Raw genomic sequence first — 24223 nt, 5'->3', positions numbered from 1 at the left:
AGAGAGAGAGAGAGAGAGAGAGAGAGAGAGAGAGAGAGAGAGAGAGAGAGATCCACCTTTCCCTTCTGGCTCTTCCTTGCATTGATTAGAATACAGTGACAGTCCCAAGTAATTAAAATAACAAATCTACACACTTCTATTCTAGCATCTCTGTGCATATGACATATTATTAGTAATAAAGAACCCTTATATTGCTACCCAATTACTTTGTTTTTGTTTAGAATCATTTCCGCTAATTCTAAATTTGTCTAAATGTGCTGTGAATGGGTCTTTTATCATCCACTCCTGCTACCCTACCCATTATGGAGTTTTCTAAAGCTCTCTCACATGGCATCTTTTTTCTACTGTTTTAATTCAGTTACTTAATTTTTTTGTTTCTTTGGCTAGAGATATTCCAAGATAGTTGGGATTATTTGAGGCTACTGTGATACGTGTCTCTTTCTCAGATCACTCGTCATCTGTATATAGGAGGTCTTCTGATTTTCGTGAATTAATTTTGGAGCTAGCTACTTTTCTGAAAGAGTTTATCAGTCACAGAAGTTTCCGAGTGGAATATTTTTCAGGTCACTTATGCATACTATCCTATCATCTGCAAATAAAGATGCTTTGACGTCTTCCTTTTCATTTTTGTATCCCTTTCATCTCCTTCAGTTTTGTATCGCAATAGCTAAGGATTTCAAGGACTGTATTAAGTATACGTAGAGAGGGCAACCTTCTCTTGCTCCTGATTTCAGTGGAACTGCTTTGAGTGTCTCTCTTTGTAAGCTGATGTTGGCTGTGAGCTTGCTGTAAAATTTCCTTGTGTCCTGATGTTCCTTTGTGTTATGTTTCCAGCGCCTTCGCCTCTAATTTTGTGAATTTGAATCTTTCTTCTCCCCTTTTTAACCTATTTGGTTAATAAAAATAATGGACATTATTTATTATCGAATAAATATAAGATTTGTTGATTTTTTTTTTCTCGAAGAATCAACTCTCTGTTTCCTTGATTCTTTGGTTTGTACATTTGTTTGTTTGTTTCTATTTCATGGATTCCCTCTCCGAATTTGATTATTTCTTACCATCTGCTTTTTGGGGGGCTATGGTTTTATTTGTTGTTCTAGAGATCGCAGACGTGCTTTTAAGCTGTTAGAATGGATCTCTCCAGTTTTGTTTTTTTTTTTTTATGTAGGTACAAAATGTTAGTACAAAGCTTGTTAGAACAGTCTTCATTGTGTCCTGTAAGTTTGGGTGTGTTAGGTATTCCATTTCATTGCGTTTTAGAAAGTCTTTAATTTCTTTTGTAATTTCTGTCTTGCCCCATTCTATATACATTAGTGAGTTGTTCAGTTTCCATGAGTTTGTAAGCTTCCTGTTGCTTCTGCTGTTGGGAGTCTCCAGCTTTAGTCTGTGGTGGTCAGATAGGATGCAAAGTATTATTTCAGTTTTCCTGTATCTGTTGAGACTTGCTCTGTGAACCAGTATGTGGTCAGTTTTGGAGAAAGTGTCATGAAGTGCTGAGAAGAAGGTACATTCCCTTATGTTTGGGTGACTGCTAGATCCATGTGGCCTATAGTTTCAGCTAGCTCAATCATTTCTCTGTTTAGTTTTTTTCTGGTGACTATTGGTGAGAGTGTGTTATTGACAACTTCCAGTACCATTAATGTGTGAAGGACAGTATGTGATTTAAGCTGTAGTAGCATTTCTTTTTACAACCTTGAGTGTCCTTGTGCTTGGGGCATAGACATTAAGAATTATAATGCCCCGTTGGATTTTTTTCCATTGATAAGTGTATAGTATCCTTTCTTATCTCTTCTAATTAGTTTTGGCTTGAAGTTTATTTTGTCAGATATTAAGATAGATAGACCAGCTTGCTTCTTATGTCTATTAGCTTAGAATAGAATATCTTTTTCCATACTATTACCCTGAGGTGATATCTTTTCTTGAAGTTCAGGCATGTTCCTTGGATATAGTAGAAGGCTGGATCCTGTTTTCACATATACTATGTTTGTGGCTTTTAATCTAATATTGACTGTTATCAATGAGAAGTGTTTGTTGGTTCCTATTTTATTATTGTTGTTGTTGTTGGGTGGTGATGGTGGTGGTAGTGGTAGTGGTAGTGTGTGTGTGTGTGTGTGTGTGTGTGTGTGTGTGTGTGTGACATTTAAGAAATAATTTTTTGACTTTGCTGGTCTAGAATTATTTATTCCCCAGGTTCCTTGTATGTGGTGTGTGTGTGTGTGTGTGTGTGTGTGTGTGTGTGTGTGTGTGTGTGTATTTGTGTGTGTGTGAGAGAGACAGAGACAGAGAGAGATTAGGAATCAATTTTTTACTTTGCTGGTCTGGAATTACTTATGCCCTGTGTTTTCTTGTATGTAGTCAACCTCTTTAGGTTGGACTTTGCCCTTTAGTGTCTTCTGCATTGCTGGACTTATAGGTAGACATTGTTTACATTTGATTTTCTTATGGAATGTCTTATTTTCCCCATCCATGGTAATTGAAAATTTTTTCTGGGTGTAGTAGTCCGTGGCGGGGGCTGAGGTGGCATTTGTGGTCTCTTTGAGTCTGCAGAAGATCTGTTCAGACCCTACTATCTTTTAGAGTCTCCCATGAGAAGTTAGGTGTTGTTCTAATCAGTCTGCCTTTATATGTTGGTCTATACGTGTTGCAGATTTTAATATTCTTTCTTTGTTCTGTGCATTAAGTGTTTTGATTATTATATGCTGAGGGGCCTTTCTTTGCTGGTCCAGTCTATTTGGTATTCTTTTTTCTTTTCTTTTCTTATTTTTTTTCACCTTGATAAGCATTTCCTTCCTTATGGTAGGGAAATTTTCTTCTACAATTTTGTTGAAAATATTTTCTGTGCCTTTGACTTGTATTTCTTCTCCTTCCTCTGTTCCTATTATTCTTAGATTTGATCTTTTCATGGTGCTCTAGATTTTCTGGGTGTTTTGTACAGGGGTTTTGTAGATTTATCATTTTCTTTCAGTGAAGTATTCCTTCCTTCTATTTTTGTCTCCAATGCCTGAACTTCTCTGTTCTATCTCTTGTGTTCTGCTGATGAAACTTGCCTTTGAGATTCCTAGTCAAGTTCCTAAATTTTTTTCATTTCCAGATTTCCCTCAGTTTGTGTTTTCTTTATTGATTTTTATTTTCACTTTCAGTTTTTGAGTTGTTTTATTGGTTTCATTCCACTGTTCGATTTTCATAGGTTCTTTAAGGGGCCTGTATCATATTCATAAGGGGTATTTTAAGGTTTTTTTTTTCTTGTGCTTCAGTTATGTTTGAATATTCAGGGCCTGCTGTGGGGGGGTTGCTGGTCTCTAGATAAAACATTTGGGATTTTTCTGGCTGCTTTGGTTGTGTTTTCATGATGGCATCGAAGCATTCAGCATCGGTAGATTCTGAATTCTGAGCACTGGTAATTCTAGTGCTCATAACTGTTCCCGTCTCTGTTGGGTGTGTTGTTCCTTGAGTTGTGTTTCCTCTTCAGTTCTTAGGAGAGTTTGGCAGCTGTGTGTTGCCTGTAGGAAAATCTTATGAGTTCCTTATAGGTGTGGGCACTGGGGTTTCCAGGTAAGTTCTGTTCCTGGGTATTGGGGGCCGATACTTAGGGATGGGAATGTGCTGGGGCTGATGGGGCTGGGGCTCCAGAAGAGGAAAAAGAGACTGGCGTTCTTGAGGATCTGCTCACTTAGTACCTTGGCAATGGAGGCAAAGATGAGAAAAGATGCCGGAGCAGAAGTTCTGCTACCGAGCTGGAGAAAAGGCTGGGGGCTGTTTAGACTTGGAAGAGTGGGAGGAGAGGCGAATATCTGCCGTTAGCCTACTTTGCTTTCCTGGACTGAGTGACCTGTGGGTTTCCATGGCGTGCCTGCCTAGTGGGGTTGAAAGGCTTGGACAAAGCAAGCGGTGAGGGGAAGGAAGTTTGGAGGGAAAGATCTGTGTGATAGACTGGAGATGAAATCAGGGAAGAAGGAACGCTCTGCTCTGAGCTAGAAACGAGACTGGGGGATAATTTGGAGGAGCAGAAGGAGGTGATGATCTATACTAGCTTACCTGCTTCCCTGGCAGGAGTGGCCAGTGGGGACCCAGGGCATGCCAGCAGGAGTTAGAGGCTGGGATAAAGCAAAAAGTTGCAAAAGAGGTCAGTAGGGAAAGATCTGTGCAGTCCACTGTAGATAGGGACGAGAGGGAAGAAAGGGGTGGCCTCAGTGGGTGTGGTCTGCTGCAGAACTAGAGTTGAGACTGGGGACTGGGAGAGCAGCTGAGGGAGGGGTAAAGATCTGGAGTTTGCCTACCTGTTTGGCTCACGGTTTTCCTGACCACAGTGGTCTGTGGGTTTCCAGGAAGTAGCTGCTGGAGTTTCCCACCTAAAACGCACATCACTAGTTCAAACTTTGTGTGTTATAACACGCTATAAGGGTGCTCTTGTTCTGCCTGTTATCTATCAATTGATTTGCTGTGCTAGATGTCCAGCTTTAGAGTCAGCCTCACAAATGTCTTCACATGTCTTCACATGTGTCACGTATTTTTTTTTAATCTGTCACTGAAGTTATTTCCTTTCGTTAGACACCCACTGTTCCTGTGAAAAGAATCACTCCTAGTGTGTTTCTTGTTTCTAGCCTCTGTCCATGGCAAGCCACATTTCCTTGAGCGTCGTTATCTTTCCAGAGAAGGGAGCCAGCATTTGCAGAGGGTCTGTTAATGCTTAATGGTATATAAGTGTTCACATTTCCACCCAGCCAAGTAACCCTTTAAGTCAGGTAACATTTTCTCTCTCTTTTTTTTTTTTACAGATGGAGGAGGTTACATTCAGAATTAGTGTAGATTTAATTTAGAAATGGCCTCTAGCTACCTGTTGGTGTATATTAGTACGTGTCAGTATATTAGTTTACCTACAAAAGACCTGTTCTTTTCCAGGCTTTTGTGAGCCAGCCTGCCTTTCGGAGGATCCTAAGGCAGGGGTTAAATATGGGGACTTGCCATTAGAGAAGTCTGGTAATCCCAAGCAGCAGGCAAAGGCGTTCAGTTCTCTGTAAACTGTGCCCTCTTGGTAGGGGTGGAGAAACACAGATGCTCACAAACATACTCATGCCTCTGCTGAGAATTCCATAAATCAAGGATGCTAACCGTGGGTTTCTGCTGTGTCCCCTGAAGTGAGGATGTCAAGGGTGCCATCTTTTGAAGGGAGAAACTTCTGGAGGATTCGTGCCTCTTGCCAAGGTGATAAACTCCCTTATGCAATTAATAGTAGTGTCTTTGTTTCACCAGGTATCACAGCTTTTATAATGACATGCAACTAAAATGTAGTAATAATAAAACAAACATCCTGTAGGCTCTTCCAATAAAATCACCAAAGCAGTGATAGGAACAGGCTGCCAGTATCTGCTCGAAGGCAGCAGGTGGCAGTGTGAATCCACCAAAATTCAGTAGTTCATTTAAAGCAAAAACCAGGGGGAAAAGGGAAAGAAAAATTATTTATTTTGCTACATATTAGTCTTCTGACCCAATCAGTAAAAAAGTCATTATTCACACCACACTGGGCAATATGCATTGTAATTTTTAACAAATAATAGGAAACTGTTAATGTGCTCACAGGAAATGCAGTTTTGTCTCGGGCTTCTATGGTCATTTATCACCGCACTTTGTGAAATCACTCATTTGTTCTAATTTGAATGTAAATGACTCTAAGGTTTTACAAATAAGGTGACAGACTCACATAAATGTAATTGCAGGGTTCATCTCCTTCTTTTTATATATCACTCATTAGGTTATGAATTAAATACATCGTATTAAACCAGGGGCATGTCCAATGATGATATTGTAATGGCAAATTACTCTATGCTATTAGAGGTGTATTTTTTATTCATGGACATTAATTTGTCATTAAGCGGCATTAGTTTAGCACTTTTATGTGAAAGACGTGACCTGCAAGAGGAGACACGCTGCTGAGTTCTTAGAGAAGGGACCTCAAGGGGCATGGGTAGAGCATTCTCTGTAGGGAAACACACAGGGAGTTTGTTCCTTGTTTTGCCTTGTTTTCTTCTGTTACAAGCGTTATACTGATCACTTCCTCAGAGTGAAGGTGTTCTCTGTACTTGTTCCTGAGTAATCTAGTACATAAAGCCTAGACGCTTGCTACTCATCTTTGGGTAGCTGAGAACTAACCTGAGGAGAATCTCTAGGGTGGATGGCAGCTCCCCACTCCATCCTCCATCTCGACCCTTAACCATGCTTATTTGTCATCCCACATCCTCATTTGGCTGTACACTAAGTGGGCCACAGAGAGGGTTGGGCATTTTTTTCTCTTTGGTGAAGGTACAAACATTTAAAGACTTTTATTCTCTCCTGAGGGTTTGGGGAAGATTTCTGGGTAATTCTGTTCCTGCTTTTATAAATACCAGTCTTAACAGGTTCCTTTTTAACTGAGAAACGATTTTTCTTGTTTCAACACCAGGAAGCTCTGTCTCTGAGACGTCATCTCCAAGCCTAATGCTCTCTTCCACGGGGTTCCAGATGACTAGAAAATGCCTTTCCCCGGGTTTGCCCTAGGAGGTTTTGGGTACAGGTTCCAGGACCTCATCTTCCACCAATTTCAGATTTCCTTTTCCACTCTCCACGTTATATGAACTGAGGAAATGTGAGCGGAAACAGAACTTACCTTCACTCACTAATCTTTATCTGCTTTTGAATATTAGTATATTAAATAATGGTATGGAGGTTATCTAAGCAGTGTTCTTTTACTTCTACCTACTGAATACATTTTGTTCCACTGGAAATGCTTCCTACAGTGACTGAAGTTGACAGTTAGGAGCTTATATGTTTTTCAGTGTTATAATGAATTATTATGTTTAAGCTAAATAATGCAGCAGTGACTTATTGGAGGCTCTTTCTTCTAAGCAATGTGTTATTATAATTTTAATTATTAAATTAGCAGTATTTCTAAATAGAGAGTGGATATTCTGTTTAAAACAAATTATCCTCAAGGTTGAAAAGCTATAAGCCATACTCATTTTTCTCTAACACTGAGCTATATTTTTCTATTAGAGAAGATAGATGATTATGCCCACATATATATTTAATATGGCTGTAATCCAGTGTACTAACCACATGCCATTCCATGCTTTCCTTCAGCTGATACCCTTGCATTTGGAGCATATTAAAGCATAACCTTTGAAAAGGATATTATAAACGGTTTAATCTTTTCACTTCTTTCTCAGTGAAAATGATTAGGAAGGCTAGAAATGTACCAAATCAAAGTTAGCCACCAGCTAGTTGTTTGTTCTAGTCAAGAATGTTTGTCATCTAGCACGGGTAAGAATGTCAGGTTTGCCAAACATCAACTATGTTTGGCTCCAGGAACACATCTAAGATCTTCAGTAGCCATTTCAGGATCCCAGTTAATTTTTTCTTATGCTATTGTGTTGGCTTTCATTCTGAAAGCCCACACCAAAGGATGCCAGTAAGTGACAGCCCCAGGGTATGCTATCTGCTGAGAGAGTGATGTCAGCATTCTAATTTGTTATGTGAGTAATTTGGGGTTAATTGTATCTTCTTTGTGAGTTTTTAAAGAAAGGGAAGAAATCTTGAAGGATTTTTCCAATATCTATACTTTCCATTTAAGCTAACTCTTGTGATCCAGGCAACAAACAAAAGCAAACCCACCCTCTCCATCCCCAAATCTGACTTTTATGAATGCATTTTTTTCTTAAAAATAAAAATTCTTCCAGTATCATGTGGATGCTGGAGTTCACAATCAACAAATGAAGCAACCAAATGTGTATCTCACTTTCTTCCATTAACACTACTTGCAATTTGGGATGGTTAAAAGGAAATCTCTGTTTCCTTAGAGATAGATCCTCGGTCTCATACCCATCTTCCAACTGTCTGGTTTTACACACAATGAGATGTGTGCCCTCGTCTCTGAAGCTCAAACCCCTTTAGCTTTTACTGCATGAGTATTTCTTCCTTCACATGTGTTTATTCACCCAAACTGGAAGTCCTAGACTGATCCATGACTTCGTGATTCTGGCTCAACTTTGGCTTTGGCTTCTAAGATCGTTCTCAAATGTGCTACCCTATCTTCTGTTTGGCACTGACATCCTCAAGGTTTGCATTCTTCCCCCCTGGTCTCTCTTGCTGTAATTTAACTCCATTCCCTACTTGTGATTATCATTGCAACACTGTTGAACATGTTTTTAATCTTCGAAATAATGTCTTTCCCTAAAATCTTACATAGCTTTCCGTCTCCTTGTTGCCTTTTTAAAAATCTCCTTTATGTACTCTGCCTTACTGTATCCCGAGGATAGCATACCTTGTCACCTCCAGTTCTCTGTCACCTGTGGGTTCATTCTTCTGGATATTCTGCAGGTATTTGAACATAACTCATGCCAAAAACCAGGAGTCACTCTAGAATCTCCCCCTCTGCTGTGGCTAGCATGCCCACAGCGTTAACTTTCCTATATGCACTCTTCTGTTTCTCATTATCTCTCCGTTTCTATTCCTGGAACACCATCTTCTAATCCAGACCTTGTTACTTCCAGAATAGAGAAACTGCTTGGAAACTAATGAACTTCACCGTTGCTCCAGTTCTTCCTCCGATGTTCTATTTGATTGATTTTTTTTTTAAAAGTAATTTTCAATCCATTAGCTTTTTTTCCCCCAAATAACAAACTCATTATATACTATACTCTTGCTTGAAAGCATTCTCTGTTTGATAGTTCTCTATAGCCTTTGGTATAATGTTCATTCCTCTTAATTTGACACACAAAGACCGTGTAGGTTTGCACAGCTGACCAGGTATTGCACTCAGTTCGAGTTAGATGCCCTCTTTAATTGTGAGCCTTCTGTTGGGAGGCTAGTCACAATGTACCATGTTTATTTATCTATTTTCTGTATTGATTTATCTCCTGTAACATAGGCTTATACCCCAAAGTCACCTGACCTTAAGTGGCATAATCTTTTCGCCCTTTGCTCCTAGTCCACAAAGTAGATACAGCATCCTTTATGCAAATCACTCCTTAGTACTGTTTTTTTTAAATATTTATTTATTTAATGTATATGAGTACACTATTGCTCTCTTCAGACACACCAGAAGAGGGCATTGAACCCCATTATAGATGCTTGTGAGCCACCATGTGGTTGCTGGGAATTGAACTCAGGACCTCTGGAAGAGCAGTCAGTGCTCTTAACCACTGAGCCATCTCTCCAGCTCCCCTTAGTTGTGTTGAGGGATTCGATAAGGTCTCCTATAACACAGTATATTCTCAAGATACAAGAGCCAGAGTGGTGGAACATTTTTCCTGTGCTTACGTGCTAAGTAAGCAGTGGTGAATTTTGAAGCAACATTTTGAAGCTCATGGTGACTGAGGCCAGCAATATTAGTTCCTGATGATGGCTATATTTCTTTGCCCCTCCCTACTAGAATTCTAGCTTACTAAGAAACTTTCCCAAAGAACAATATAAAATTATTCATGAGCTTCAGATATTATGCATACAATTGATTATGAAAATGTACCAGTAACCTAATTGTAGAATTCCTCTGCTATATAGCACAAAAATATTTAAATATGTCTTCGAAGACTGCCAGAATTAGAACATGTTTTTTCTTGTGCATTTTGACTTGCTTTTAATACTTTGTTTTTATTTAATCAAATCATATAAAATGTATATTTTTATTAGCATATGAATATATAGTTACTTAAGGCTATTCAGAAATGTTTAAATATTTGTATATAAATATCTCTGTATATATTTTTATACCAGTGTATGTACTTATACACACAAAATACCTGGGCTTACATTATAAATAAGTCTGATCTACATGATCATTGAAATGCTTATTTTCTTTCTTAACAATTTGACATTATCCTATCAACCCCTATGTAGTATTGGGAAAACTCATAGTCCCTTTACATACATGATAAACATGAAAATTTATTTTCGTGCATGATTCATTCCAAGGCTATTAAAAATTGGTCTGATTGTATCTGTTTGTTTTAACCTGTTCCAGCCCCCTGCCATATATCCATGCTAGTACTCTTTAATGTTGCTTCCTTGATTCCTAGAATACAGTCCTTCCCTGCTGCATTGGGTCGGGTAGTCACGTAATATCTTGATTTATAACTAGGTTGTAATCCAAATAGGAAACAGGTGGAATCACAACTGGGTATGGTGCCTTGGATATTAATGGCTTGGCTCAGCCGTGGAATTTCTAAAGCCGTATACACTTTTTTGTCTTAATTATGCATTCATTAAAAGCTTTTATACCCAACAGAATAAAGTAAATATTTTTTGATCTCCATAGTGTGCTCCCAGACTGTAGATTTGCACAGCAGGGTCTTGATAATCTGAATAAATTGTATTTCCCCAAGGACTTTATCTTTCAAATAAGGTCATAAAGAAATGCAGCTCCCCCATCCTTGCATCACTCAATGTGCCTTTTCTGCCCGAGAAGCTGAGTCCATTATAGTAACAGACACATGTTTGTGGTCCGCTACATTGTCTCAGTCTGTTCTTCTTGCTTATCACTAAAGTTAGTTTCTTTTATTTTTTTTAAAGCTCAGGGAACCATCTTACTAGAACTTGAATGAAAAACCAGAGGAAAGCTTCAGGGACGAGCAACATGAAGAACAGGAAGAGAGAAAGGGAAGCCTTTTGATATTGGGTCTATAAAGCAGGCAGGTACCCTGCTGGAGATCTGTATGGAGCTGCTCAGGAGATGGAGGGTCTTCAGAAACGGCAAGAAAGCCTGAGGGACAGGGCAAGCATGATTAAGAGTTTGGATCGTTTCCAAATGAGGAATAGAAAGGGAAATGTAAAAGTCACCCTTTTATAGTTAGAAAATCAGGCAGGCTCAACAGCGAAGCCTTACGTGCAAGGACTAGTGAAGCATTTATGCACAGGAGTTTTACGTGGCAGCTGTGATTTTTGAGGATACTTACAAGCAAACCAGGTTTTGTTAGACATTCACCATTTACTTTCTTTCACCCAGTCCGAGAGTAAAGTTGCTCGTGCGGGCAAAGCTCTAGCTGAAGCACCCGGGGCAGCCATTTTATAGGAAAATTACAGTTACCATAGCTGCTGTATGGTAGACACCCGTCTGTGACTGGCACTGGACATGTGTTTTCAGAACGCTCTTCATGTTTCCTAGTATTTTAGATATGAATATTTGACTCGAGATAGTGTCGACTGGCCTGGGCCAGCTTTCAATCATGTTCTTCTGCTAAGATTCGAAACTAAAGATGACACTGATGCCGATACGACCCAGTGAAGAAAACGGGAAATATAAATTTATGACCCAAATACGTGTCCATAATCAATTGACCTACTATAGTTGACTCATTCAGAAGATGCACCACAGTAGGCAGCCTTTGTTGGTCACAGGTGGGTCTTCTACTGTGTTTCCTTGTTCAATGGAAACTCTGTTACCTAGATAGCATCATAAGATCATTTCTTAAGCTTAGATCAAGGACTTGACATCATCTTTCTCATTACTAAGTTACACCTATAACCAAGCTGTTACTTCTTTCTGTGACAGTCATGGGTATGCCTTACAACTTGCTTTCTTTTTTAAATTCACAATGCAACAATTTTTTGTTGTTGTTGTTGTTGTTTAATTTCAGTTACAACCAACGTTGATTAGGATACTGTAGGTTTTGCAAATCTTAAAACTGGAAGAGGTACTCTCTGCTTCAAATGACTTAGCATGAGTTGGGTTTCAGTTTTACAGTGGTATGGCAGTGATACGTGGGCAGAATAAGGCACGCTTCGCACGTTGACCTTTCTCCGAGGCTAGCCATTTGCCTGGGATAACTTATGGTGATGCTGTATAGTGATGTTGAGTCTCAGATCTCAGTTATCCTCACAATTTCTAGGGTAAACAAACCATCCTCTGCAGGACACAGAGCTAGGAGCTTTGGCAATTAAATATACAGTACAACATAGGTTGATAAAGGTGTAACCCAATCGTAAATATTTGAATTTAGTCAGCAACAAAGTGTCTTAGCTACTTACTAGATCATACTTGGCGCTGGGTCTCAATAAGCAGCTGACGTATTTTAATTTTGCTTTGAGCTACTGTAACTACCAACCAAGTCATGCAGGTTTTACGTAGAATATTGTGCTATTTGAAATCGTTTGGAGTCATTTTATACTTTCTTGATTTCTACCAAGGGGGCCCTTACTTTCAGCACAGAAAAAAAAAAAAAGTTTGTGAAATATTATTCAACTCGATCCTCTTAGAGGTGAAAATTCAGGAAATCAAAAATGATTCTTCCGTTTACTTTATTTAACCTTGAGTAATATTTAATATTATCTTCAATCCAGGCCATAGTTTCAACACTGATAGTATGGGTTGCTGGTACTTATTTTTCTTTCACAAGTCAGTGACATTCTTAGAATTAAATGAGGGAATGAGAGAAATGGTTGCTATTCAGTCACAGTGTCATGCAGGTGCCCTACTATTAAGTAAAAACAGATCTATCTGTTTTTTGAATCTTGTCAGTTAAATAGGAACCCTGGATTTGGGGTATCATGTTTTGGGGCAGGCATTGGTATAGAACACAGTAGATGTCATCACGTGATAACAATTTATTTCTCTGTCAGGAGTATGATTAAACTGCAGTGTTGTGTGGATAAAGAGCAACCGACAGGCCAGGGAGCCATCAAAGTAGCCAAGACACAATAGCCTAGACTTCAGAAACACGCATCACTGACTGTCAGCTCGTGTTGCAGTTGATCCATTGGCCACATCCTTCCACTGTGGCACACAGGAGCTGAGCTATGGCTATTGGGCAGTGCATATCAGACTCTAGATATAAAATTTCATAATTTTACCATCCAAGAAGTTCAATGGGATATAAATGAATCTGGATGCCGTTATCTGATGGATAGGCTCATAACTACTTTGAATTATAGAGTGAAGTTGTTATATAGATGTCATTATCAGCTTACCTAAGATATTGAGGAAAGCATTGAAATTTTGGCCAGTTACACTATTACATGATACACATGAAAAGACATCACAAAGGCCAAGATGGTCATTCTCTTGTTGTCTTCCCTGCTTTGGGAAGGTGGCAGGAAGGCAGCAGGGTCAATCAAACATCTCAGGCCCTCTTGCTTCCTCTCACCACATCTTAACCATATGACCATTGCCCAAAAAAGGTAATTATATTGAATATAACTCAAAGTAAGGCATTATTCAGCATTTTTTGTGGATTCTTTTCCTCATAAGTTTTCCAAGTTAATCTTGAGACTAACTCTATCACATGAACGAGCCATACAAAAGACCAAAGTGAAAATATGTAAGTTTTAAGAATTATTGAAATTGAAAAGGTAGTATTTATTCTATAGCTAGTGCAGTGTTGGGAACACACTTTGTGACTGTTCTGTAATTTAACTTGTCATTCATAGTATAAGAAACAAATAGAAGGGGAAAGAGAAGCCAAATAGCCCTGAACCAAGGAAAAATAAATATTATTTAGAAATATTCCCTAAAGAACAACAGTGTGTGCACCATAATTCTAGATATAAACTAAATTTCAAATGCGAAACAGTGTGACAGAAATCCAACCTTTTTAGAAGGAAAAGAAAAGCTTTCTTTTATTCAAGAGACTGTCTTGTTGCTGAGCTGTGATTTTCATTCAATCCTCCTGCTTCAACCGATGTGCTTGGGGATTTTAAAGTCACACAATGTAAGGGAATGGAAACCATCTCATAATTAAGGTAAATATCACTTGAAAAGTGTCAAAATATTTTGGTTCAAGTAGTCAGTTAATGGAGAAATCATTCTTTCTTGGATTGAATGAAATTTGGGGCTGTTAAAATATTTTTTTTCTCAATGAATGCTTGTATTACAATGTCCATTGTGTGTACTTATATTGCATTGTCCAGTATTGTCAACTTGAGTTATTATTATCAGGTTCTCCACTTGGAAAATTGAGTGAATGCTGGCTTTGTCTTTCTACACGAGGCTGGGTGTGGTAGCTGACAGCAGTTTCCTCAAGTACATGGGAGGCAGCGGTAGAAAGACTGTACTCATGGCTAGCATGGGCTACATAGTGATTTCCAGGCCAGCCTAGGCTATGTCGTGAAAAATCATTTCAAAAAAAAAAAAGAGAGAGGAGGAGGAGAAGGGGAGAAAGAGGAGGACAAGGAGGAGGAGGACAAGGAGGAGGGAGAAGAGGAAAAAAGAAAAAAGGAAAACACTTTATTCCTCATTCATTCGAAATTATTACCTGCTGCTTCCTAAGTCTGTAAACTGTTCTGCAGTTTCAAGACACACACACACACACACACACACACACACACACACATGCTGTCGGGGTTGCTTCTGTTCCAGGAGGGATGGAATACAAGGCATCAGCCTTTGAGGCAAGTGCAGTTTGTAGCTGAGCCCGTCTCACCAGCTCAAACCATCTTTTAACTCCTTACTTGTTGGCCTCATTGTAACTAATTAAGTCACAAAACCTACACTTGAGAATAAGATGGGACTGAAACTGCAGGAACGTTGTTAGGAAGCAGCGGGTGCTAATTACATACAAATGAGGAATACAGATGGATAGATAGATAGATAGATAGATAGATAGATAGATAGATAGATAGATAGATAGATAGATAGATAGATAGTAGAAAGATAAATGGATAGATGATGATAGATTAAAAGCTTTGCACACACAAACACACACACACACACATGAAATGGCTTTGTAGAAGAGTTGATAGAGATGATGGGCCCAAGAGATTTACAGAGATAAGTTTTGGTTCTGGCTATTTTCGCTGAAATTGGGGTGTTTTGGGGGGCTAGAGCCAAACCCTCACCATCTCTGATAGTGTTTTTAATTTGGTTTTCATTAAGTTGGTAAATTAGGAAGATGTGATATTGCAAATGGTGAATTTTCATCTAAACCTAAAAGATATGTATTTGCATTTGGTTTTAATATCTCATAGTTCTACTTACATTGACCTAATTATTTGTTATTAAATACATGCCGAAGTACTTTTGTTGTTTTTAGATGTCATTTATTTATTCTTTTAAATTTCATACGTGGCTACAATGTATCTCCAGCATACTCACCCCCAACTCTACCCTCTGCTTCCTCCCAGGCCACCCCCCATACATCTTCTTCCCAGTTTTGTGTACCCTTCCTTTTATTAAAAAATTACTACTGAGTTTTCAACAGTTTATGATCTGGTCAGATTGTTACATAAAGAGAGAATTGAAAATTTGATAGCAGAGGTAGGAATGGTAATTTTTGACAGGTACAGAAGTCCAGCCAAGAGATGATAAAAGACATAAAAAATAAATGTTACTAAAGAAGAATGCATAGGAGCAGGCAATTGACTAGCTATAAGAAAGTACAGGTCGATATGGGGACTCACAATACAGAAATCTAGATGTAACCATTCTCCAAGAGAACATACAGAAGAGCTGAGAGTTGATTAAGCACTTAAGAGCCCGTGTAGCTCTTGCAGAGGTCCGTGTTCAGTTATAACTACAGTTTCAAGAGATCTGAAATCCTGACTTCTGGGGGAACTGCATACACATGGTATACAGACTGTCATACACATAAAATAAATAAACTATAATTGTTTTGGAAAAATATACAAACGAAGCAGGCTCACAGGAAACGGATCTATTTTGGACATATTAGTACAATAACCTATAGAATGGATAGACCAGAGATGCCCCCTTACAGCTGGTGAGAAAATGGATTCTAAGCTAAGGAAAATGGCTTGGGTAGTAATATAGGTTAAAGACCCCATTAAGTTATGAATTTGCCACTCAGTTCTGTGTTTTTCTTTTTACTTTGTTCATCTTTTTCCTCTGCTAATGTATTGCCACACTTATTCAGAGTAATGGAAATTTAGAGAGGCCACATTCTTCATTTTGATCTTGCGTCAGTTATGTGTTACCTCCAGCATGGCTCCAGGATCAGACCTCTCTGGTGAGGTGAGGGAGTCAAGAAATTACCAACAGAGACACACAAACAAATAGAAAATCTGGGATCAGCTACACTACCCTGGGTATCTGATGGAGAAGCCACAGGACACCGGAAGCTACCATACTTACTACATACAATTAAGCAGAGCTGAGGTTATTGCATACACTGGACAGGAAGGGATGATTGCTGATGGAGTGAACAAGGAGTCAGAGCGTATAGTGGGATCAAGGAGAGAGGTTTAGTTCGTGTCAGTAGGAACATTCTCTACAGGGGAGCGATGTTCAGGGGGAGAAAACGATGGCGAACACTTTCTGCACACACAATCAGCGTCAGCACGTGGCCCAGAGGAAAGCCTGGCTGCCCCTCTGACATCATGTAGACATTTTCCCGTTGCCATGGCTGCCTCGTGTCAACACACAATCACTCAGAACTTCACACATTTAGAACTCCTTCCACTCTCCACAATGATGAACTTTGGTTTCTGGGTACCAAACCACAGTAATTTTTATTTTCCTCGCTTTGCTCTGACAGGGCCCAGTCTTCTCTATACTTTGCATGAGCCAAGTTGTGGGAAGTGCTTTTCAAAAAGTGTCTCCATAACAGCCCTGTGGCTTGGCTGAATTTTTTTTTTAATTGTACAATATGAGTAGTGAAAATCTAGTAATGACCTATGTCTCCTATCAGCAGTACCATATCTGCCTGACTATGGGGACCTATCCATCCCTTCTACCCTGAGTTGCTTTTATGCCTGTGGTATTTTGCCTTGAATATGATTATTCATTCAGATTTCCTTCTTTCCTTCCCTCCCTCCCTCTCCCTTCCTCCTTCCCTCCCTCCCTTCCTCCCTCCCTCCCTTTCTTCCTTCCCTCCCTCCCCCTCCCTCCCTTCCTTCCTTCCTTCTTTCCTTGTTTTTGACATATAAACAGTTTCTCTCTTATAAAGTCTAGAATATATATGCATAAATATATATGTAGATATATGTAGATACACATACACACGCGCACACCAATAGTGATTTTCTTTGCAAGACGAACGTATGCATGGTTTTCCTGAAAGCTTACCAATCATGTCTGCCCCAATAGGAGGGGTGTGTGGTATGGTATCATGGTGTCAGGGAGCGGGTTTCTCCATTCCCCCTTGATTTCCCACTGCACACAGTTGAACTAACAGAGATGCATGTTATGTATAGCAAGGTGAATAGAGGCTCCTGACATGGACAGAAAGCACTGCGGATTTGTGGACATTATGTTTTTAAGGAGCAATGAAAAGGTAGAACTCTGAGCATCATTATCTTAAAGCATTTGTCTCTCTTACACACAGACAGGTTTCAGTGGCCTCACCCTTTGCTGTTCAGTTGTTCATGGCACAAGTCTACTTATCATTCTTGGCTCTATTAATATAGTCCTGAAATGATATAAAAATTGCCTTCAAAGGAAATACAGTGGGGCTGAGAAGATGGCTCGGTTGGTAACATGCTTACTATGTAAGACTGAGGACCTGAGTTTATATCCCCAACATCCAAATAAAAATGGGGCATAGCAGACTATGTCTGTAGCTCCAGTGTTAGAGGGAAGACAGGTGGATCCTTAGAACTCAGAGGCCAACCAGTCTCTCTGTATCATGAGTTCCAGGTCCAGTGAGAACCCTGTCCCAAAAAATAAGGGGAAAGAGCTCAAAAAAAAGACAAATGGCATGAATATCTGGCCTCCATAAGCATACACATGTATGCACACACATGTGCTCACGTACATGAATACACCCACATAATCATATACATATCACACACACAAAGATTTTCGAAGGGACTGGGGAGATGACTTAGTGGCTAAAGTGCTTTTCTGAGAGGCGTGAGTACTGGAGTTTGGGTTTCCAGGGTACACATAAGGTCACATAAATATGGTAGCCTGCCTGTTTTTCCAGCCTTAGAAAGTAGAAATGGGATGCCAGAGAAAGCTCACTAGGGATGCTAGCCATATTGGCGACTTAAGGTTGTGATTGAGAGACACTGCTTGGATGAATAAGATGGATGTTTGCTGCTGGATCATTCCCAGCATGACCTCGAGCCTCCGTATGCATACACATGCGTACATACATAGACACCCACCCACAAACATACAAGCACCGACACATGGACAGTCATTAACAAATGCATGGGCAAACTACACAGATGCTAAAATGAAAGGAAATAAAAATAAAAATTTCAAAGAGAACATTGGTTTTGGTTCTTTAAAGGGGAGGAGGAAGCAGAGAAAGAGAGAAGCATAAACTGGGTGGGTAGGGAGATGGGAAGGATCTGGAAGGCGTAAGAGAAAAGCATTATCAAATTATATTATACAAAAATTAAAAAGAAAGAGAAAAGGAACACTTATTTAGGATCACTCACTAAACTAATTTTAGAAATTATCTGCATTTTTGAAGGGGACTTTTCAAGTTGTGGGCTTTCAAGTAACTGGAAGAGACGCAGAATCGGTGTATATGGATAGAAAGGCCCCTAGAGAAGTGTATTCAGTTACCATTCCATATTCAAGCCATGCTTTCTTCACTTGCCCCATGCCTCTCCCACCTCCTTAGCACCACAGCTATTTATTTCTCCTTCTTCCCACTCCCCTCTTTGTGCCACGATGCTGGCCACCGAATCAGAATCCTGCCCCCCCCCCCAAGAGTTGAAAAGCAGGGTTTGGAAGAATACCGGAGTAATGCTCTGGGATGCCAAAATATTTTTCGGACTCCAAATTAGGTGAACTTGCTTCAGAGATGTATTCCAACCCAAAGATGTGCTGAAGTACACACTAGAATCTCCTGCCCTCTCCTGCCTGCCAAGTACTTACCAATCCGAAGAAATAAACTCTGAAGAGCAACAATTTTAAGAAGTCTTGAAAATCTGGTTCTGTAACCTCTGTATTGCTTTGATAAAACGTGAATAAGAATCCAGGGTTATTTCTGTGAAAGCATGACCGGATCCCCATCAACTTGTATCGCAGTAGACTTTAGTGGTCATCTTTTTTGATAAAAGGCATTTTAACAAATAAGCATTTAGTCCTTTCAGACTAACAGCAAATTCTCCTTCCCTACTCCACCAGATTAGAGTATCTCTCTCTCTCTCAGCTTTCCTCAGAAAAGCTTCTTACTGTAGTAGACTGTGATTAGAGGGTAGGGTATAGGGAACTTTCGGGATAGCATTTGAAATGTAAATAAAGAAAATAATAAAAAAAAAGAAAAAAATATAGAGAACTACAACTGGTCAGCATGCAGAGAGTCAGAGACCATGGTGTGCTCAGCTTTCAATGGTCCCTCTGTATCACACGCTCCTTTAAAGCTATCATCATGGAAGAGGGGGAGGAGAGGCTGTAAGAGCCTGTGGCTGTGGATGCCTGCACATGCTGGACATGACAGGACTCTTACATACATGAACTCACAGCAGTGAGGACTACATACATAAGACCTAGACATGATCAAACTAGCTAGAATCCCAGTGTGAATAGGAAAGGACCCATGAAGTCCCACCCTCAACTGAGGTACAACTGAAAATTAGTGTCTGCTAGGGGAGGGAGAATTGATTTTCTTTGTGGGTGTGTTGCCCAAGAGGTCACATGTGCTCCAGGAGGTTGTCCTATGCCCAGGCAGATACATGCAGCACTAAGTGGGCTCTCATTTAAAAAAAAAACCAGAACATATGAGCATGTGATATATATGATCCGGTAATATTTGAGAATTTAAGTAAAAATCAGATTTTAAAAATAACCATTTAAATTCTCAAATATTATGAATATATATGTTATAATAGAATTAAATAATGTTAGAGTTAATACTCTGAGAAAACTAGGGAAAGGAAATACGTCAAGTTTACTTAAATAGGTCTATAGAATGTCTATAAACAACCTATAGCTTGTCTCATAGCATCCTCTAGACCTTCTGCTCTTCCAAACACTGCCCACATATTAGTGACTATAAAGTAAGAATGGGGAGCATCTAAAGATACTGTCATTCTTATTATACTTAACATTCTTATTATACTTAAGCTTTCTATCAACAGATATGCCACTCTGGCTCTCACAGGGGCACAGTGACAGAAATTCCTTGGGAGTGGGGGAGCTGTAGCTTTATGGCTATGGTTTCCCAGAGTCCTGGCTGTACATTTGAGAGCATGGCTGAAGATGCTGGGAATAGGTAGGAGGGAATGCTATTGGTGTTCTGAATGTTCAAGGTTAACAGAACAAGGTCCATGTTTAGGTGTGTTTGGCATATAAATATTCAAGACACGAGTCTTTTCTGTGAGATTAACCCATTTGCTAAGATTTGCATATAAATTTCATCTTTCGGTTCCATTAAGGCAGGATGAGTTGTTTTTATGTACAAATGTACTTAGGTTAAAAAGTTTCAGAAACAATTTGAAGTCACTGTGGTTTTTGTTTTGTGTTTAGTCCTTAGTCCCCACTTAACTGTTCCTGTATTACCATCAGTAGGCAAAAACCTAAACTAAACTACAGGAAGGGTAGAACACATAACTGTCCTTGTATTAGTCTGGGTTCTCTGGAGGATAGATAGATAGACAGTATGTATATCAATCTTTAGTATTACATTATACATAGCATATATGTTTCCTATATATAAATACATGTTTATTTATACTTATTATAGTCTTTATATATAATAGCATATATATATATATATATATATATATATATATATATATATATATATATTTGTAGATATAAAGGAGATTTATTAGAATGGCTTATAGCCCATCTACTCCAACAATGGCTGTCTACCAGTGGAAAGTCCAATAGTTGTTCAGTTCACAAGGCTGGGTGTCTGAGCTGGTCTTCAATAAATAACAGAATCCTAAAGAGGTAGGCTCTAATGTCAGTGAAAGGAGAGCGAAAGGAGGCAGCTAAAGAGCAAAAGCCTCTCTCTTTCTTGTCCTTCATAGAGGTTGCCATGAGAAGGCGAGACCCAGGTTCAAGGTAGGTCTCTGACCTCAAATGACCGAATTAGCTAAAAGTCTCTCACGGATGTGAGATTTAGTTCATTCCAGATGTAGTCAAGTTGGCCAGCAACAATAACCATCACATTCTATTGGTAAGGGCTTCCAAAGCATTTCAGCCCACAAAACCCAGAAAGTTCTTTCCGGAAATCCTACATCTTAAAGATGTTTCTAAGAATATGGATTTGGGGACTGGAGAGATAATCATAGTGGTTAAGAGCACTGTCTGTACTTCCAGAGGACCCAGGTTCAATTCCAAGTGCCCACTTGGCAACTTAGAACTCTGAAACTCCAGTTTCAGGGGATCCCTCACACAGACATACATTCAGGCAAAATACCAATGCACATAAAATAAAAATAAATAATTTTTTTAAAAAAATATATGGGTTTAGAGAAAGAGAAAATAATAACAGCTTAGAGCTTTATAATTGGTGAGGCAGGTGGGTGGTCCTAATATTAATGGCCCCATCCATCCCCCTGGCTGTTATAAGAAACAGTGGTGAGTGGACTTAAATTCTTGCCTGTTCTTTGTGAATTTCTAAGAGATTTTTTTTGTTGTTGTTTATGTTTTTGGCACCCAGGAACTAAATAGCTTTAATTACTTGGATCTGTACAGACTTGCTGACCTCTTTCACCTCACTTTGTTGGAGAAGGCAGTGATTGATTTCCTAGTGAAACACCTCTCAGAGCTCCTGAAGAACCGCCCGGAGGACGTCCTCACGCTGCCCTACTGCCTGCTTCAGGAGGTGCTGAAGAGTGACCGCCTGACCTCCCTGAGTGAGGAGCAGATCTGGCAGGTAAGGGCACGGTGCCTGACCTCAGGGAGGTGGCACATGATGAGAAAGGGAAGGACTCTGGAGCAACAACCATTATTTGATAAGGCTTGACTGTCGACTGTGTTGAAGCCCAGCTCCCTAGTGAGGCAAGTCGCTGGAGGCTGGCTACCAGGTCTGCAGCCCAGCTTGGGATGAGGCCACTACTGTGGCTTCTTCAAACCTGGGTAGATTACAGGAGGAAAAGAATTTTTTATCTAAGACAAAAAAATATTTCTTAAAAGGAATATAAGAAGAATGGATTGTAAAGCAAATACATTGTAAAGCAATTTTATACATATGTAAGCCATTGAAACAAAAGGAATTTCAGGGGTTTGGTGGAAAACAATCTAGAAATATTTCTTTTAAAAATTATTTTAGTGAGAAAAACTTAGAAATATCTTCTAGTAGTTCAAATAAACTTTTTCATGTGAGTTTTAAACTAATGTGTACATAGCTTAGTTAACGGGTTTTGAAGTTGGCTAATTTTCATGATTTAAATTTGGGTGAAGAAGGACTTGTTCACAAGTCAATGAATTGAAGATGAACAGGTAAATTAATACAAGAGGTCATTGGTAAACACAAGTGTTCAAACATGGTTGTACTTTGGAATCTATGAATAGAATTTTAAAATACTTGGCTTGGAGTCCATTTCCGGAATTCCTACTAAGAGCATAGTGTTTATGTATAGGGAATTTGGACTTTTTAAAAAGTTGTTTCTTTTATTTTTGCGATTATAATATAATTACATAATTTCTTCCTTCCCTTCCTCCTTCCACACCCTCCCATATATCTCTTTCTCTGTCAAATCCAGGGCCTTTTTCTCATTAACTGTTGTTACATGCATATAATGTATATGTATATATATTCCTAAATATAATCTATTCAGTCAGTATAATGTTCCTTGTATGTCTGTATGTTTTCAGGGATGAACATTTGGTATCGAACAGGGATGAACAGTTGGATAACCAAATGGAGTGTTCTTCCCTGGGAAAAAACCTATCTTTCCTGCTCTCAGCATTCCTTAGTTGTCTGTAGTTCTTCGTGTAAGGTTGAGACTTTGCAGTGTGCCCCCAACATCCACTTGTCATGGGTATTGTTGCCATCTTGTTTGGATGGTCATGTTGGTAAGACTTTATGAGTATAGTTCTTGATGCTACTAGGTGACATAATTTCACAGTCAACTTCCTGATCCTCTTAGAGTTTTTCTGCTTCCTCTTTCACACCCTGAGCCTTAGGAGTGATAGTATTTGGGAGATGTGTCCATTGCAACTAGGATCCTCTACTCTGCATTTTGATTGGCTATTCTCTTCTGTGGTGGTCTCCATCTGTTGTAAAGAGAAGTGTCCTTGAAGAGGGGTAAGGAATACACTTCTCTGTGTATAAAAGGAGAACTATTTAGAATGAAGTTAGGGATTATGTTGGTTTAGTGAAGTAATGGTTCAACTTCAAGATCCATGACTTCACTAGTCTTGGGTAGTTGGCTAGGTTTCCAATACCAAGTACAAGTTCCCTGTTGTTGAGTGGAACTTTAAGTCCAATTGAAGAGTTCTTGGTTAAGGGTGCCACTACTGCACCCTTCAGGTTAACTTGCCACATTGGTCATTGTGTGGTTCATAAGTATCAGCACTAGGTAGTACTATTAGTTGCGTCCCTCTTTTGGAAGCTTGCATGCACCTTCTGATACCATGAAAGCTAGTACTTAAGGAGATGTTCAGGTTAGTTCACATTCAGGGGCCTCTGGTCTTTGTGTTTGAAGTGCATGGTATCTTTAGCAATAGGGGTACACCTTCCACATCTGAGGGACAACCAAGGGCAATAGAAATAGCCTGTGAGTTTTGGGAGTCTCTTGGACAATTCTAATCAACAGCTCAAAAGATGGCATCTTGTGTGTGATGTCGGGGTTTTGGTTAGATGGTCTTTGGCTCTTGAAAAGAACATTGTCAGCCCAGATTGATGTGTTTATAAAAAGATAAAGAGAGAGGGAATATGTTGTATGGAGGTATGGTAAGTGTAGGACCCCCTTTAGGAGACCCCCACTCAAGTCTCGGGAAACGGACCACCCAAGGAAACACGAGAGACCTTCTTGTTGCAAAAACATGAGGTAGTTTAATGACAGAGCTCCGGGCTGATATGTATCTCACACAGGAGACAGAGGAATCTACCACGAGACCTGAAAGCTAGGGGTTTTTATAGGGAGAGGGTTGGGGGCTAGGGAGAATTGGCGTGGTTGCACACGATTGGCTCATTTAAACATCAGCAGAATGATTACATGTCAGCAGAGTAGTACGTGCAAGTCAGGATGTCAGGAGACCTGAGGGGCAGACGCTTATCTAGATCAGCGGAACATTTGGTTAACATATAACTCCAAACACAGGAGGGCAATGGGCAGAAGGAGGTGCCAGGCCACCAGATGACTGATGACTCAGCCAAGATAGCCCGGACAAGTTCCTGCATTCTTCTTTTATCTCATGGCCAGTCAGCCCCAGGAATGTTTTAACAAC

General features: G+C 39.5%; 1 protein-coding gene across 1 annotated transcript in view; it reads left to right on the top strand.

The window, feature by feature from the left end:
* Positions 1–24223, top strand: part of Klhl32 (kelch like family member 32) — a 209971-nt gene that overhangs the window by 126637 nt on the left and 59111 nt on the right. The window contains exon 6 of the mRNA XM_021222200.2: positions 21489–21704. Within this exon, the coding sequence (XP_021077859.1) occupies positions 21489–21704 (216 nt within the window). The remainder of the gene's footprint in view (positions 1–21488; positions 21705–24223) is intronic.

This window comes from Mus pahari, chromosome 22 (assembly GCF_900095145.1).
Source record: "Mus pahari chromosome 22, PAHARI_EIJ_v1.1, whole genome shotgun sequence".
Classification (NCBI taxonomy): domain Eukaryota; kingdom Metazoa; phylum Chordata; class Mammalia; order Rodentia; family Muridae; genus Mus; species Mus pahari.
The sequence above is the reverse complement of the archived record's forward strand: the minus strand, read 5'-3'. Positions and strand labels throughout refer to the sequence as shown.